The sequence below is a fragment of the Astyanax mexicanus genome, chromosome 16, assembly GCF_023375975.1.
Source record: "Astyanax mexicanus isolate ESR-SI-001 chromosome 16, AstMex3_surface, whole genome shotgun sequence".
In the NCBI taxonomy this organism is placed as follows: domain Eukaryota; kingdom Metazoa; phylum Chordata; class Actinopteri; order Characiformes; family Acestrorhamphidae; genus Astyanax; species Astyanax mexicanus.
Window position 1 is genome coordinate 27,250,188 of NC_064423.1, and position 17,358 is coordinate 27,267,545.

Below are 17,358 nucleotides of genomic sequence, written 5' to 3' on the forward strand. Positions count from 1 at the left end.
TATTTAGCAAGTTAGTATGAGCAATTTTGCTATTTGGCTATGAAAACCCAAAACATATGCCGTCAAAATATATTTATTTATTAAGCTAGAAAAAAAGAATATGAATATGAACTTTTTTTCTTTGCATTATTTAAGGTTTGAAGGCTCTGCATCGTTTTTTGTTATTTCAGCCATTTCTCATGTTCTGCAATGAAATGCTCTAAATGCTGTTATCTAAGAAATGTTTACGACAAAGTGTGGATGACTTTAGTATTAATTTACAATGCAGAAATAAAATATATATATGAAAACATTTTGAGGCATGTCCAAACTTTTGACTTGTACTGTATGTTTGTATGTTTGTTTGTACAGTTGTTGTCCCTTTGGCTTTTTCACTGTTTTTTAAGTTCATACATATTCATATATATTTTAATAACAATAATACGTTTAGTAGAACATAGTCTAATAGCCAATCCCAGCATAGAAGGCCGGGACATGTCATAAAACGGGTGGGAGAAAAAAAAACCCTTTCAAACGAGCTATTCCAAGCTTCTGATTGGCCAGCTGTGCTCTGAAAGTGAGCAGCTATTGGTCGGGCGTGGTGTCAGTCTCCCGGTCTCCAGGCTCCCTTCACAAGTTTGAAACTTTTCGAAGAGGCGGAGTCGCTCAGCAAAAAAAAAAAAAAAAACACTCCCGTAACCGATCCCAACACTTCTTCAATTATTTACACCGCCGGACCCGCAGCAGGAATATCTGTACCGAACCGCGCGGCTCGGTTCTGCTGTGTTTTAGGGAAAGCTGTAGCTCCGTCTCGCTGCTGGAGAACAGGTCGGAGGTATGGCTGCTGATAATTAGCTACACTGCTTAGATGGAGATTTGAAGAAGGAGGGCTGGACTGTAGATCACGGACTTTACGCCCCTGTATCCGGTTTAAAGTTGGAGGTAAATTTTCCTTCTTTATTTTATGGAATGATGCATTAATACATTAAATATTGTATATGGACGATCAGATAAATCAGTGAGATCCGTATATATAGATTCATAAACTATATCCCAGCATTAATCATGGACTTCTGACAGTCTGGTGGGTGGTCTTTTTACACTGAACTTCCCAGTTGTAATAAGAGCTCTTTATAAAGGTATTTGTCTTTTCTACAGAACAACCAAAACAGTAGAATTTTGCTACAGTATTTGTAAACAATGATAGTTATTGATTTGTGTAGTTTTAGTGTAGTTTAAACAGGAATCAGTTCCCACTTTATTAATCTAAAATATTAAGGATTCATATTATCAAAAGATAATTTATATAGATTCATCTAGTTATTATTTTTCTGTCATTTGACAGAGAAACAGGTTTTCTATATTTTATATAAATATGAATATATAAAGCTACAGTGTTGTGCACATATTTTAAGGCTTTCACAGACTTTTATTGAACACAATCCAACTTTTTACCTGCATCTGTTCCAATATAATATGGATTTTTTTTTTAAGCAAGAGTAAGATAAATAATGTTTTAAGTAAATATATCTAATTTTGTATATGCATAAAATTGTGCTGCATTATTCTATAAGGTGAATAAGGTTTTGATTGTTAATATTAACTAAAGGAAAAACATCTGCAACCTTAATTATGTCAACTTCCTTACTTTAATAGCTTCCAGGGGTTGTAGGTGAAGTACAATAAGAACAATGGTCAGACGCCTATGGCAACATAATGTGTTAATGACAGACTGGGTAACTCATTTACAGGGGATGTGACCTGATTTACAGGACAGGAGAGTGCAAGGCAGCCCCAGCTGTAACCCAGGAAACACCTGTGTGTGTGTTTGTAGCTGACTTTGCGTGTTCTTTATCACAATTATGGTCTTAGAACAGTGTGCTTGATACAGGTGTTTCTATATCAAACAATATGATATTGAAAAAAAAAATGTACATGGTTTATACACAAACCTTTTGTCCAGCTCGTGTCCAATCCTAAAATTTAACAGTATGTTTGTGTGTGTTGTTGCACCTTTAATACTTATGTGTGTATCTAACTGATTGGTTGTCCAGTATTCTGGCTCATTCCAGGCTGGAAGTTATTGAATTTAGAAATTGCCATTTTAGATGATGGGTATCTAAATTGTCTAGGCAGACAGTCTACATTGGTGGTGGTAGTTCTTTGAAGCATATAGAGAGTTTGGCACCATATTGTACATAATTAACAGCCAGCTATTACCTGGTGTTGACGTGCTGTTCCATGACGTGTTGTGGTGTGTACATTAACTTGCACATGGATTAAATTATTGATTAAAGTTTCCGTGTTTGGTCAGTTATAAACCACCACCACCTCCCTTCCTCTCGACATACAGTGCTGATTCCTGACAATAGCAAGTGTTTATCAATACACCAACATAATCTCAAATGCCCAGTCTGTAGTTTGTCTATATTGCTCATTTTTGAAGCTTTTTCTATTTTAAATTAGTTTAATTAATTTTAACTATTTACCAGGAATTTGGTTTGTTTTATTTTGGAAATTCACATAGAAGGATTCAAGGAGATTTTATTGTCATTCGCATCTTATGTGGTACATGAGGTGGAACGAAATTGTGATCTCACGATCCAGTTTACACCCAGGAGCTGTTATTAAATAGATATATAGATAAAAGTACAATAAAGGAATACAATAAAAATAGAATATACAAAATAGTTAAAGATAAATACCCCAATGAAATAAATAGAAAGAGTAGACAGGAATAAGAGTATGTCAATCATTCACACAAAAGCCTTTTATTTCCAACAACTTTTTCACATCACTTTTCACATCAACATTCATTATGAGGAAACACCATTCTTAAATTTTCATTTTCATTTTAAGAAAAGCAGATTTTCAATTGCAAAATGTGGAAAAATCATCATCATTTATTTCTCGCATGACAGCGAGGGTTTTCAGCCTGTTAGCATATTTAAAAATGCACAATTGGGGTCCAGTAATGAACGTATTATGGGTCAGGAAGGGGAGAACTAAGCCAATCAGAGACTATTCTGTTTTGCTGCAGCAACTAATGCAAGTACATTAGTATACGGTACAAACACAATATTGTGTATCTAACAAACACAGGCTTTTAAAGTTAGGATACAGTACATCATTTTTTGTATTGTGTGGAGTATGACACTGGAACACAGTCCCTCTCTGTGTCATCATCAATTGAGGCTGCAGAACTGAATTTTCCACCAATAGGAGTGCTCAAGCCAGGTTTGGCTACGTGTGAGTGTAATTTATCAGTGTAAATATTTTTGTTGGCAAATGAGGGAAAAAAAGGTTGTGTGTGTATCTGAAGCACAAGTCCCACGCACTTTACTGTGATAGACAAATTCAGTAAGTCAATTTATAAAAATCATTGCACTTTTATTATGTGTAAGTAGTACACTACTGCCATACTGTCTCTTTGTATTTTCAGCTGCACGATCATGAAGTGAAGAATGACTTGTTTGACCGTTATAAAAAGCCCATTCTATGCATTTACATCTCAGACTCTCCTAGAGAAAGCTTCGCTTCATATCACGAGAGCTGTAGTGTGAGTAAAGTGACTCTGAGAGGAGAACATGCTTGTCTTTTCTGAGAACATGCAAGAGCTTCTGGAGTGCTGGCTTGCACAAACAAACAGAGTCCTGCTCACAAGAGATACTTTTGTGCAACTGAAGAAAGTACAGGAAATGCTTTCAGCTGTTCTCTCCTCCATAGCATTCAGCCTGAGCCTGAGCTGTTCTTCTCAAGAAGTGCATTTATATGCACTCAGTAACCTGTTCACAATCAAATTACTGCAATTATCGGATTATTGAAGTAGTAATGTAAATGGCATGCTCTGATATCTTAGATCCAAGTAAGATCTATGAAGTCAAATTAAGAAATCTAATGAAGAGAGCTCTCTTAGTGCATGTATACACTTACCTGGAGCATTCTCAGATTTCCGAGTGTGTGAAAACAAATCCGATTTGTTTCTGAAATCAGATCTGCACTGTTATTTGCAAGTGATCAGTTTGGATTTACATATTTGGACATCTGAAATGTATCTGGTTGCTGTGGTAATGATGTGAGTATTAGTAACATACCTTTGGTGGTGTTCTTGGTTCCCCACAGTTTGAATTTAAAGAGGTTATTGTTTGTTTGACTGAGATGCATCTGTAAATAATCAAATTGGAATCACATTTCAAACCACTTCCAAAATTTGGTCTGATGTACAGAAACTAGATGGCTGTCAAGGCTATCAAAACATCAATCTGGATAGTGGATCCAATCTAGATATGCCAGAAATCTGATTTCAGGTGGCAGTCCCAACAAAGTCTAACATAGCCCAACATTGTCTGATCACCTAAATTCATGTAAAAGTGTTGATTGGTTCACTGACAAGCTTCAATCTTCTTCAGTATTCAGATTATGAAGTGCATGTAAAACACACTCTTGATTTAATCATCATAAACAAGAATTAATCAGAACCCACACCTCTCATTTATTGACCACAACCATGATATCTGATTTCTCATTGTTGTGCAGTCTTTGGTCGCCATCACCTTCGGCTAACGACACACTTTCCTACTTAAGCCTTTATATTTTTTCAAATTGCTTCATGCATTATTCATCTGTGGGCCGTGTTGTGGCACTTGTGAATAATTAATTGCACCATGGGCTTTTGTAGATCTGTGGGGCCTGAGAAAAAAAAGCTTATATCTTCTCTGAAAAAGAGACTATACCCCTCTCCTCCGAGCGTGACGCACTTGGGATGAGACGGTGATTGCTGAACACACTGCCGTGCCACTCAGACTGAAGTTAGTCTTCAGAAGTCCTTGTGTTACATAAGCGGACCTGATGGAGGTAGAGAATTGAGAACTGGCTTGGCACATGAAAGGGATGTTGCTGGTGCTGTTGCAGGCTGTGAATCCCTTACTGGTTTCAGGTTCACACTTGAAAGCTGAAAGTTAAACATAGCATATGCTTACCATTGCTGCTTTTTTGTAGATGGACTGTACAGCTAAAAAAACCCTCTCTTTTCATCCTGATTTGTATCTTCTACAATACGTTGTTTTACCTCAGGGTAGGGGGGGTGGGCAAAGCATGAAGAGCATGTGGGTGGAGCTTCCAGGTGGCTCCACTTAGTCATGCTCTTTCTCACCTGAGCCAATCAAGGTAGTCCAACAGAGCCGTGCCTGGTGGCTGGAAAGTTCGTAGTTTGGGCTGATGTCCGTGATCATCTCCAACCTGCCTCAATCCACACTGTGTCTTGTAACTGAAGCTCCTAAAAATGGAAGATGCTCTTCTACACCTCCAGGAAGGTGAGTTTCGGTTGATGCTAGGTAATGGAAAACCTTGGCCTCTGTATGGGCTCGGTTTACTCAGTGGCCAGTAGTGAGTCTAGTTTACAAAGGCTCAGTGTAAGTGTGGTTAATATTGAGGACTGCACAGTGTATTGTTGGTTAGTTGTTTTTGAGCTCTTCAGTAATATTGAAATGCTATCTATATGGACAAAAAGTTGCTTAGGTAAGTGGTCTTTCACTTTAGAAGACTCCAAGACTCAATCTTAAAGAGCACAGAGTTTAGAGCATATTGCACTAAAATATTTTAGTAAGCAAACAAATAGAAATGTTTCTCTTTAATGACAATCCAAGTAATTTTATATATGTTTATATGACTGTCTCTATCAGCAGATATATGCATGAAAATGAGATGTTGACATTGGCTCACATCATTATATCACTGCATCCCAAATTCTGACTCTGTAATATTTTGCAAAAGATTGTACAATTATACAAGCATGTCTTTATTCAGTTACTAATTACTTCATTTTAAAAAAGATTCTGACCAAATCCTGACCAGATGCATTTTGCATGTTTGGCTGAATCATGTTTGCTTGGCCCATCAAACATATAAATATACATTGATATTTTAGGCCAGTCTTCAACTGTATTATATTAATTGTTTACTACTTTGTTTACTGTGTTGCAAAAAGATAATAATACAAAATGATGCAACTGGCTAAAAACAATCATTGTGTAAAAGGCAAGATCTGGTTCATTAGACAATGTTTAAGTTAGGGAAGTGGTGACTAATAATTGTTTTAGTCTAGGATGTTTTTAAAACTACACAATTCTGCATTTAAAATGTAAATAGTCATTCAGAGTGTCAGAGTGTTTTTTGTGTGAAATGGTTCATTGTGGAGAAACCCTGTGGAGAGCCATATGGATGTTTAATAAGACTTGTAATTAGTGCTGTTTAATTGGATGCAATGTTGCAAATATTGAATAAAAATCATTGTACTAAGCCAGGCTGCACAGTGCATTATTATTGCAATATTCAAATCACACAACATGCAATGCCAGATTTTCTGCTGCTTGATACAATAGGGAAAGGTCACACTATTTTCCATGACTTGTATACCAGGAGTAAATTATATCTACCCAATATTAAATATTTTACTTTAATATTTGATACAGAGAGTTCTAGTAAAATCTGAAGAAATTGTTATTGTTATTGCCTGCATGTCATATTGTATTTCATAATGATTATTGTGCATTGTGCAAGTCCTTTAAAATAAAGACTTTCTGTGAGGGATCTTCAGTTGTGTTCTGTTCACCATCACTGTGCACAATTCTGACACTGTAAGTGTCTCTAGAACAGGGAGTGTCACAACAAACCCACTCTGAATGACACTGTGTACATGTTTCTTAACCACTGAGTTATGCAGAGAATTTGAGCTTTTAATTGGGTCTGGGTTTAAACTAGTGAACATTTTGAATCTTGAATCAAAATCAATCTCCAAAAGTATTTTTGTCATATGCACAGTTAAACATGCAGTTACACTGTACAATCTTCTTTAGCAGTAAATATAAAAGGTAAACATTAATAAAAAGGTTAATACATCTTGTAACATTTCTTTAGGTTCTGATTTGACCTATTTTTGAAGTTGTACTGAAATTATGTTGTACTACCCATTTTATTCCTGCATTGTGCAGATTAGTATTTTCACACAGTTTTAATTGTGTTAAATTTTTGCTGGATTGGCCATTAACATGCAGTCCAGCTGCTCTTCCACCTCTCCATTATTCTTGACTTGTTTTCATTCACACTCATGTAAAACTCACCACTAATGACAGTGCTTGACGGTTGGAGGCTGCCCAGTATTTTCTTGGACAAAGTTCAGAACCGTTTTAGTGCACCGCAGTTGGCAGAGTGAGGCTTAGGCAGCATTTGTTAGTGAAAACATGCCTCTGAATTTTTTTGAATGCGTCCTAAAAGGCGCATTAATTTCCCTTCAAGATGCATTCAATGCCTGGTGAGATTATTTGCAGCGTTTGCTTTTGATCTCCGGTTTTATCTTAAAGCTACAACTGTTGCCAGGAACTCATTACCTCAGAGAGTGCAAATCTGGGATACATTAGTAAAATGTGTCATTTGGTGGCATTTTTATCACAGCAGGATGGCGCATATCGAGCCCAGAAAGCATCTCCGAAGTTTCACTCGTGTTCTGAAAAGAGGTACTGCTTCATTCTTACTTCTGCTCATTGGCAGTGAGGAGCGTGACCTCGTATCTGCTCGGCTCACCTTGTGTCTTCCTCAAAGGATTTCTCTTTGATGTTGAGAGACATTAATTTGGGCTGGGCAGAGTGTGGTGGGAGGTGGGGGGGTGGTGTGATCCTCTGAAGAACCTGAAAGATGGATTCATCTATCTATCTGGTGTCAGATTGTGGAGTGCTGCTCTCTGTCTCCAGATTTCGTGATGAAGATTTTTTATTTTTCATCCTGGGAGAACACAAAGAAGAAAAACTACATCAGACATGCACTTTCAAAGGAATGCAAATGACACATTTCAGAAGACAATGTTTGGGAAAAGAAGGAGCTCTTGTGCCGTGAGTGCTGGTCCTTCTGCAGCTTCAGTTTGGTATGAAAGCATAGAGCAGAGTCCCCAAATGTTGTCGTAGGCAGTTTTTATAAACTTGTAGCAATCCTGACAACACGCGAGAACTTTCCTCCAGTGGCCTGAGTCATAAGCACAGTGTATACAAGTATAAGAATGGGGAAGACTGCTGTTGCCTGTCTTCTTTAACACTGCAATGTCTGTGTGGGTGATTTGAGGAAGAATAATGCTTGGATGCCTGAAAACAGCTGTTATTTTACTTAAATTTGTATAAACAAATCTTTGTTTAGGCCTATTGCTAGGATAGATTATAAATTCAGTTAATTTGGGAGATTCAGTGTTCTATTCTACACTCTCTCAATCTTATCAAATCTATAGCTTATATTTTACATGGATTTACATTTTGTTATTTCTAGGCCTGTCACAATAAACATTTTTTGGTGGACTATTTAACATCCCAGAAATTACTGCAATAAACTATATTATTGTCATTTTAAGATCATTAAGTGCCACTGATATAATCATAATAGAATGGCGTAACAAATCAATTCAAGCATTTTAAAGAAAACTACTTTTTCATTTTATAATCTTCTGCTGCAGTCCACACTATGGGTATGAAATCAGTTATTGAAGCATTGGTTTTGCATGACTGTCTAAAATACTGATTACTGTTATATATATGTGAACAAACAAAAATAAGCACAATAGATGATATCATGATAATTAAATATTATTAAAGGGCAAGTCCATGTATTGTCTGATAAGCTGATGATGCAATTACTCTAACATACCTAGTTGTTTGCTTGTTGTTGAACCAAGCAACCCATATCACCTATGACACAAAAATTCCCCTGTAGTATGGAGTGGATGCTGATTCTCTTCCTATAGTTATGTATAGAGGGTGGTTTTATATTGTGTTAACTTTAAACCTGCTATTTAAAACCAGATTTTGAAGTTGCAGACAGGCTTTTATTTCACAAACGAAAGGGAAATAAGGGAAACGAAACAAAAAGAAAAATGACAATTCTGAACACCATAACATGTAATTTATTTTATGTTCTGAACATGGCCACCATCTTAAAAGCATCATATTTAGTTTCTGAAATGAATGGGTGTCTTGCAACTTTTGACTCACTATGTACATGTAGCTAATTATATGCCTTTAACTTAGGTGTGCAGCCATATATACATATCTATGTATTTTGTTGTACATCTATGTAGCTTGTTTTGCAGCATGTAATCCTTGTTGATTTAATCTTAATTTGTGTGGTGGTTCATTCAGAGCAGGTCATGTAGTGTGAGCAGTTTGAAGCCAAATGAACACAAATTTAAGATTAGTGTGGTGTCAGAAAGCTTCAGTATATTCCAGTGGTGTCGGTGTGCTACTGCAACCATCCCGCACTCTCTAATATATTCATTCTAAAAATAAAAAAGGTCTGGTTGGTTTTTGTGGAAGTTTTTCTGGCCATGTCGCATGTCTGTACGTATTTATTTCGCATGCACAGCCTCTCAAAGAGGATCTGGCATCTTTTCGGTGGTTACCTGAGCAAACGCAGCACTGCTAATGGGGCTAATAGGAACAGAACAACAATACAAGAGTTACTGCAGCAGATGTGGAAATATTTGTACAACATACTCTGTCTTCATGTATTCATTCATGCATTGTCAAAACAAAGAAATGCTGAATTATAACTAAGGAGAACTAGAGAGCCAGAGAGCGTGACTGAGTCCTCCTCTAAAATGAGGATAAACACTGGCTTGGCTTTGTTTTGGTTTTGCCTGAGCTCCTTTCTGAGTGCTTCACTGACTAACTGACTGAATGTAACTTTGTAGTCCTCAGATTTGCCTGCTCTGAAAGGAGTGTTTAAACGTACTCTTTCACATTCTCAATCTATTTACACATGCTTACTAACTAGGTGTGTGAATGACCCTAAAAAATAAATATCACAATATTTCAGTGTATTTTTGCGAAAGCTAAAGTCTTCGTAATGTTTTAACAAAAAAAATCAAGAAGGTTTTTTTTTATATGCAAAAAAATATTTTAGAAATATATTTAGAATAAACATAAGAGTTTCTTATGCTCAGCAGAAACAAAAACATCTATACATGTTGGCTTTTTTGTAAACAGGAACCTATCAAGACTCTGATTTTGCATAAAATAATAATAGAAAGTAATATACCAACAAAAATCTTTACACAGATATCGGAATATCCAACATCATTTCAGGGTTCCTGCGGGTAGCTAACGTTATCAGGGAGAAAACGAAAGAAATTATGACTATTTTTTATTATATTTAAGGTCTTAAAAGGGTCTTAAAATCATTACATTGGACTATTAAAATTGTGCAAGAACCCTGTCATTCTCGCACATAACATTTTTTTTTTCCCATATCCTACACCCCTAGAAACTATGCATCCCATAAGCCTTGGCCATTTGACTGATTTACTGACTGCATCCGCATTGTGAGTTTTGATTGATTACTCTGGTGTCCATAAAAGACAGTAAAGGCAGGATGTTTAGAAGAGGGTGAGTTGAAATCGATGCGTCCTCGGTTACTCCAGCCATTATCCCCCCTTTTTCTGTTTTTGTTGGTGGTCCTACAGGGTAAGAACGCATCTCTACTAATGCTCACCCATCACAGTTGTCAAGTTCTGCTTTCATCCGTCTGTCTGAAACCGGAACTTTATAATCGACTTCTGTTCCATGGTGAGAAATTGCACACCTTTTGTCAAGTTCTTCTCGTGCCCTCAAACCTGCAACATGACTCATGAGATCAGCGCTGTCCTCGGTGGTGTCTGTGATTCAGTGATTAGGTTTCTTTTCAGTGTGCTGATGTTCTGGTTTTGTCACTGATTGCTGTGCCTCTGAGCATTTGTTTGCTGGAAGAGATGTGTACTCATGTTTCATTATGCGTCTACACAGGGAAGTCCAGATAAACATCTGCTGAACTCATTTGGATGCATAAGTATTGTTTGGGAACGTGTGAAATATCCCCTATCTTCCCCCATCTGGCTGCAGGTTGTTTTTACTTTTAGTATTTTTTTCCTCTACAGAAAGACACCTGTCAACAGTTTGTGCTTTGCATGTTGTCAGTCTTTATACTGGATTATATTTGCTTTGTTTGCCAGTTTCTTTGAAGCTTGAGTGAAGCTACACTTTAATAAATAAAGGTTCCTGAATGGTTTTCAATATTAATTGGTATAGAGCTTTTGTGTTGTATGATTGTATGATTCTCCTTTTAAACTTTAAAAATGTTCACAGTGACAGTAATTTCCAACAATTTTATATTTAAAGCAAAATCCACTGGAAGAGCTCCTTTTTAGGTTAGGTTTTTTTTTTTTTTAATTTATGTTTCATTCACAAGATAGCAAAATGTAAACTGATCATGAATCTTACCTCAGGAGACAGCTTGCAAACACCCACACCTGTAATTTGTAAGGTGTTTTTTGTGAGTGAAATTGCCTGGCCTGATCGTGGATGCCAGATGGATGGAACATTTCAATTTCTATATTTTTGCAGGCATTTAAAATACGCCATCCACAGTCTCACATGTTTTATGTCAACTTATAGAAAATATCATTACCACCTGCAGTGGACAGCACAGTGGGTGGTAATGATTGTGACCTGTTCGCATGGATAATTCTAGCCAGACACTGCAGATCAGACCAAATCTTACAATGTTCTTGAGCTTCTAGAGGACATGGCAGAAGTCACGGCACACAAAACTAGTACCCAATTAGGGACTAATAAAGGATTTTCTTATCTCTCTGTCCCATGACCTTTGACTTGTTTGTGTGTAGTTTATCTTTAGAAGTGTTACGGTTCACTAATACATGACTTGGTTCAATATGATAAGGTGGCTCTTAATGTGATTACAAAATCGGAAACAGCTAAATTTATACATAGAGATTTTAAATAGAGGTCTCGCTTTATTGTCAGGTTTTTGAGTTGAAACAATAGGCCATTCTTGAAGCTTATTACTTTTATGCACAAAGACCTAATGGTTAAATTGTATGAACAACTGGTACTTTTTAACCACTAGGGCTTTTTAAACATTTAAACGTATCCTGTAGTATCTGGCATCAATATTTTTGCAGCAGATCCTGTAAGTTCTGTAAGTTGTGAATCAGTGAGCCGTGGGCATTGATGACATTGGTGCTGGTCCTGTGGTTGTCCTTCTATTGAGCACATTATTAAGGTACTGACTGCTGCACATTGGTAACATCTTACATGGCTTACCTGATGTTTTAGGAATGATAGAAAGATGACACAGTTGTCTAGCTATCAAATTTTGGCTCAGATTTCTGTGCTTGCCCATTTTTTCCAACACTTCAACATCTTAAACTGACTGTTCACTTGCCCCCAATTCATTATTCTGATTCCTTTGTCTTCTTTTAATTTGCAGACAACATGGACTCTTTCAGCACGAAGAACCTGGCCCTGCAGGCCCAGAAGAAGCTCATGAGCAAGATGGCGACCAAAGCGGTGGCCAACCTCTTTATCGACGACACCAGCAGCGAAGTCCTGGACGAGCTTTACCGCGTTACCAAGGAGTACACTCGTAACCGCAAGGAGGCACAAAAGATCATCAAGAATCTCATCAAGATGGTCGTCAAGCTGGGGGTGCTCTACCGCAATGGTCAGTTCAGCAACGAGGAGCTGGTGCTGGTGGAGCGTTTTCGCAAGAAGGTCCACACTCTGGCCATGACGGCGGTCAGCTTCCACCAGATCGACTTCACTTTTGACAGGAGGGTCATGAGCGGCCTGCTCAACGACTGCAGGGACCTTCTGCACCAGGCTATTAATCGGCACTTGACGGCCAAGTCCCATGCACGGGTCAACCACGTCTTCAACCACTTTGCTGATTGTGACTTCTTGGCGACGTTGTACAGTCCCTCGGAGGTGTATCGGGCCCACTTGCAGAGAATTTGTGATGGGGTCAACAAGATGCTGGATGAAGGCAACCTGTGACCAGAATGGGTCATCTCCTTGAGCTCTTACATTGTATTTTAATGTTTTTTTTTTACTTTGTATGTGGACAGTTTTTTTGTTCCATTATTTCTGTTGTATTTGTTTCACCACAGCCAGTAAGCCTGCAGTCCACCAAAGGCAGTTTGAAGCAGTTTCTGACCGTAGGAGGGCCCTATCATGAACGCTGAACAGCTGCCCCAAGTGGTCTTTCCATAGCGATACAACACCCTCATGTTTTCAAGGAAGAGCAGCATGACTCATGCTTTAAACACTCGCTTGTATGAGGCTGGTGCTGATTGTTCCAACTATTAAAGGAAACGCTGAGGGAGCATATGGACGAGCTTTCCCACACTTCTCAATGCGGAGATGCTCTAAGAGGAATCCTATAATCAAGTATTTCATGCACTATAGTGATTTTAACTTTTAATGAAGGAGATTTTTTTTTTGTTTGTTTCATCTCGTGTATGGGATTACGGTTTACATTGTACCCTTTCATGTTTTGATTGCAAAAATGGAATGGAATGGCTGTAACTTGTGATCAAAGGACCAATGTACACAATCTCTCATTGCAAACATTCTCTATTTTAATCTTCATTTTAATGCTTATGAGTCATATGCAGACAGAGGAGGATCCCCTCTGAGACAAGAGAGAAGAATCACAATGGTGTTTTTGTGTGACTGTGATGTCTAAAATCAGTCACGTAGCAGCTAGGCCTGTGGGGTTTTTATCCATCATGAGGCTGCACCATATATATCCTTACTGTTGCACAAAAACCCTGTATCTCCATGTTTTTGCTGGGGTTTGTTTCTGGTTTTGACCCAGTCAGAATCAGTTGAACAGTAGATCACAAATGTATCCGCATGGGCTGCAAGTTCTGTGTCTGTAACTAACGTTTGGCACTCTTCTTAGATCCCCACCGTCACCCCACTCACCCCTGGATTTAACTTGATCATTATTTTGTCGTATTGTGATTGATGCAAAAGACAGACACAGAGCGTCTAGGCTCCAATGCATCTGTCCAAATCAGATTTTAACCTCTTTTCAAACCACTTTCCATTCTTAGCTGATCCAATTAGCAAAAATCTGATTTTGTGTGGTTGTCCAGTTCATCAAAAACTTTGTTGCAATCTAGTTTTGTCTAGATTGCAACATTAGCCTTGGCTAATGCTGGCATCAGTAGCTGACCTTTTACACTCTTCTTGTATTCTGCACTTTCATCACTCTTGATTTGACGAGATTGTGACAATGTGCAAATATGTTAAAATCTGATTTGAGCATCCAGAGCCACCCAACTTTGATGCATCTCTATAAATCCAATTGTAACTTAATTAAAACCACATCTAGATTTGGTTTGAAATGCAATTAGCAAAAATCACAATGGTTTTTAGCTGTACAGACTATCAAAAATCAATCTGGATACAATTTAGGTATGCCAAAATTAGAATTTGGGCTGACAGTCTGAACATAGCCAAATGCCATGATATATGAACAACTGGGCTGAGCTGAATCCAGGAAGAAGCACAAAGTAGGAGTGCTGCTCTTGGGTTTAACTGCCTTCTATCCAGTTTGATCTGCACTGTGAGTAGCACATCCCTAAAGTGGAGTCAGCACATCTTTTAATGTAGACTTTTAAAAAAAATCTTTAAAGGTGCAGGAAAGGGTTCATATCTCAATGCCAGTGAATCCGCATCTTTCAGGCCCGGATAAGAGCAGTGGTTCTTATATTGACCCCTAAATGCTCAATCCCAATTTATTGTTATTCTGGACCACCTACAGTCAGAAATGCAAAAATAAAGGAGCTGGAAGTGGTTCTTTGAGCCATTTTGCTTTACAGAGACTATTTTTGGTTATCATAGTATTGCCCTTTCTAACACTGTTCTCACAGAAGGCTGCAATATGTATATGAGCATCCAACAAACAAATGTGCAGTGTTCTGTGCTCTAAACATCAGTGATTTTTTTTTTTTTTTTTATACCGTGTTGCATCTGAGGGATATTTTTTTTTATCAGATGCAGTGAAGTGTTTGGGACAAATTACTGCAGACTGATCTTGAACTAATGTCACATTTTAAGGATTTACCAGCCCATTTTGTTCAATATATCATATAAGATGAGCGATGGCTGGATACCACCTTTTTTTTTTTTTCTTTTTTTTAGGGGGGGAGGTTATTTTAAAATGAGCTGTTTTTTAATTGATACTCTTCACTGAAGAAGGGCATCTAAAAGCAATCCTGCTTATTACTCAAATACCTAATCTATTGCTCTATCAACCCACAGGAAGAAGCTCACTGATTAACTTCACTAACATCCAGCATTTTCAGCTGATATACTGAACCAACACCAATAAGCCATCTTTAATCGCAAGGCAGTTTTATTGCAGTACATCATATCCACGTCAGTACATGGTATTATGACGTTTTGCGCTGTTTTTTTTGGGGGGGGTTTTTTGGCCTTGTCTGTGACTGACAGTTTTGGTTTGTGATGCAGTTCCTCACTGGGAATGAAGGAAAAATGAGTGAGTAAATGAGTATATTTCACTGTACTTTTATTGCATAATATTTTGACGGTTAAAATTTGGATTTTTTTTTTATCACTGAGCCTGTTTTCTTTACCACCCTTGAGCACTGTCCTATATTTTATTTTCTATTTTAGTTTTTTTTTTTTTCCAGTATCTACTGCAGTGCCTGATTCTGTCATTCACACATACTGTGAAGCAGCTCTGCCAAAGAGGGGAAATACGAAAATCTTTGTTTTTTATTTTTGACAGCTAGGCCTGAATTCAAGTGGAAGTGCACAGTAGGAGTGCTGCTCTTGGGTTAAACTGCTTTCTGTCCATTTTGATCTGCACTATGCGCTGTACCACATCCCTGAAGTGGAGTCAGCACATTTTCTAATGTATACTTTAAAAATAAGTGCTTAAAGTTGTGTAGGCTTATCAGACTGCAGACATACCAGATCTGTTGTGATGACTGACTCTTTATACTGATATTCGCAAGTGATTATATCAGATTTATGTGTCTGAATGTCACAACAACATAACTAACCGTTGGTCCTTTTTTTTTTGGACCCCCACACTTGTCACTCGGGATTTAATGGGGTTGTTTTTTGTTTGCATAAATCCAATTTTAAATAGTTTGAGCATTCAGACTGAGTTGTAATCCGGTTATCACAATTCAAACTACATTTAAATGTGATTTGGATCCAATTTGCAAAAATTGCAGATGATGTACATTCGGTCTGTCTAGACTATCATTAATCAATCGGGATACAATCTAGATATACCATAAATCTGCTTTGAGCTGGCAGTCTGAACATAGCCTATAAGGGGTTCTTTTTTTTTTTTTTTTTTTAATCCTTTTAGAACGTCTGGTTCCAAAACTATCTGTAGAAGGTTCTTGAGAGCAGTGGTTCTCGAACTGACCCATGAAAGTTCTCAATTTATTTTGAGTTGGGTTGGAACAAATCTGGAACATCCAGGGCAGTGGTTCCCAACCCTGCTCCTCGAGAACCCCTTCCCCTTAAACATTTTAGATGTTTCCTGCTCTAACAAACTACCCCCAACTCAGGAAGGGCTTGTTGATGGGTTGATTAGATGGATTAAGTGAGTCAGGAGTTAAATAAACACTAAAATGTATGCAAGGCAGGGGGTCCTTGGGGAAACGCTGGTCTAGGGTCTAAAACTAAAAACCGTTATTGTAAAAACATCTAGGAAAAATCCATTAAATCTTTTTTTCTCTAAAATGGTTCTTTAGGGCGCTAGACACATCCAAAGGACCAAGGACCCGCTGCCATGAAAATTTAAGTGTTTATCTTACTTTAAACATATATTATCCATCTAATCAGCAAATGAGCAAAGCCATCCAGAGTTGAATGTGCTGTTTAAAAGTAGGAAACCCCCCAAAATAGGTCCTCCAGGACCCCCAGGACCAGGATTGGGAACTGTTCTATGGCATAACTTGAACCTTTTGAGAGACTTGTTGTTTTGCTTGTTGGTTTGTTTCAAGATGTATTTTCCACAATGCAGTCATAATGCTAAGATTAATGCAGGATGTGATTTTTGTTGTTATTGTAGTAATAATAGCTTGGTGAAACTAGCAAGTGTTGTCATTGTACGCTCTTTAAAAATAGATGGGCTACTAAGGGTTCTTTGACTGTTTTAACTAAATCTTGCACTTATCTCAACATCTCTCATGTCATCGATGAGAATCGCTATGTAACACTTTCAGTTTACACTTCAAAATGCTACACTACACTAATGCTACACTTAATGCTAATTGTAGCTACACTCTTAAAAATAAAGGTTTTACAAAGGTTATTTTTGAATGATGCCACTGAAAGATTTTTTGCTTCCATAAAGAACCATATTTCACTGTTGTGACATCACTCAGATTTAAAGAACCCTTTATGGCATTTTTGTACATCGACAGAACTTGCTATAACCATGCTAATGTTAGCACAGGTACACGACAAAAAACACATCCTGCACTGAGAGCTTTCGCACACATACAAAATAAAT

The 17,358-nt window shown here is 37.6% G+C and overlaps 1 protein-coding gene and 1 long non-coding RNA gene across 3 annotated transcripts; one reads left to right on the forward strand and one right to left on the reverse strand.

Moving 5' to 3' along the window:
- Positions 1–635: 635 nt before the first annotated feature.
- On the forward strand, positions 636–13,288 carry tnfaip8l1 (tumor necrosis factor, alpha-induced protein 8-like 1). Of its 2 annotated transcripts, none has more exons than XM_007246203.4 (2): positions 636–921; positions 12,277–13,288. In XM_007246203.4, the coding sequence occupies exon 2, from the start codon at positions 12,282–12,284 to the stop codon at positions 12,840–12,842; it is 561 nt and encodes a 186-aa protein (XP_007246265.1). In that variant the 5' UTR covers positions 636–921; positions 12,277–12,281; the 3' UTR covers positions 12,843–13,288. The 2 variants fall into 2 exon arrangements, with proteins under 2 accessions (XP_007246265.1, XP_007246264.1); XM_007246202.4 differs by lacking the exon at positions 636–921 and adding an exon at positions 4,753–5,291.
- Positions 2,721–4,731, reverse strand: LOC103036750 (uncharacterized). The gene is made up of 3 exons (XR_007424911.1): positions 4,074–4,731; positions 3,913–3,962; positions 2,721–3,764 (listed from the first exon to the last, which is right to left on the reverse strand). It is a non-coding gene; the product is annotated as an uncharacterized LOC103036750 (long non-coding RNA).
- Positions 13,289–17,358: the final 4,070 nt, after the last annotated feature.

Excerpts from the sequence above, each read along its gene's own strand:
- tnfaip8l1 (XM_007246202.4), top strand. The coding sequence starts at position 5,261 with ATGGAAGATGCTCTTCTACACCTCCAGGAAG. Across the intron at positions 5,292-12,276 it reads TCTTCTACACCTCCAGGAAG|ACAACATGGACTCTTTCAGC; the intron begins GTGAGTTTCGGT and ends TTTAATTTGCAG.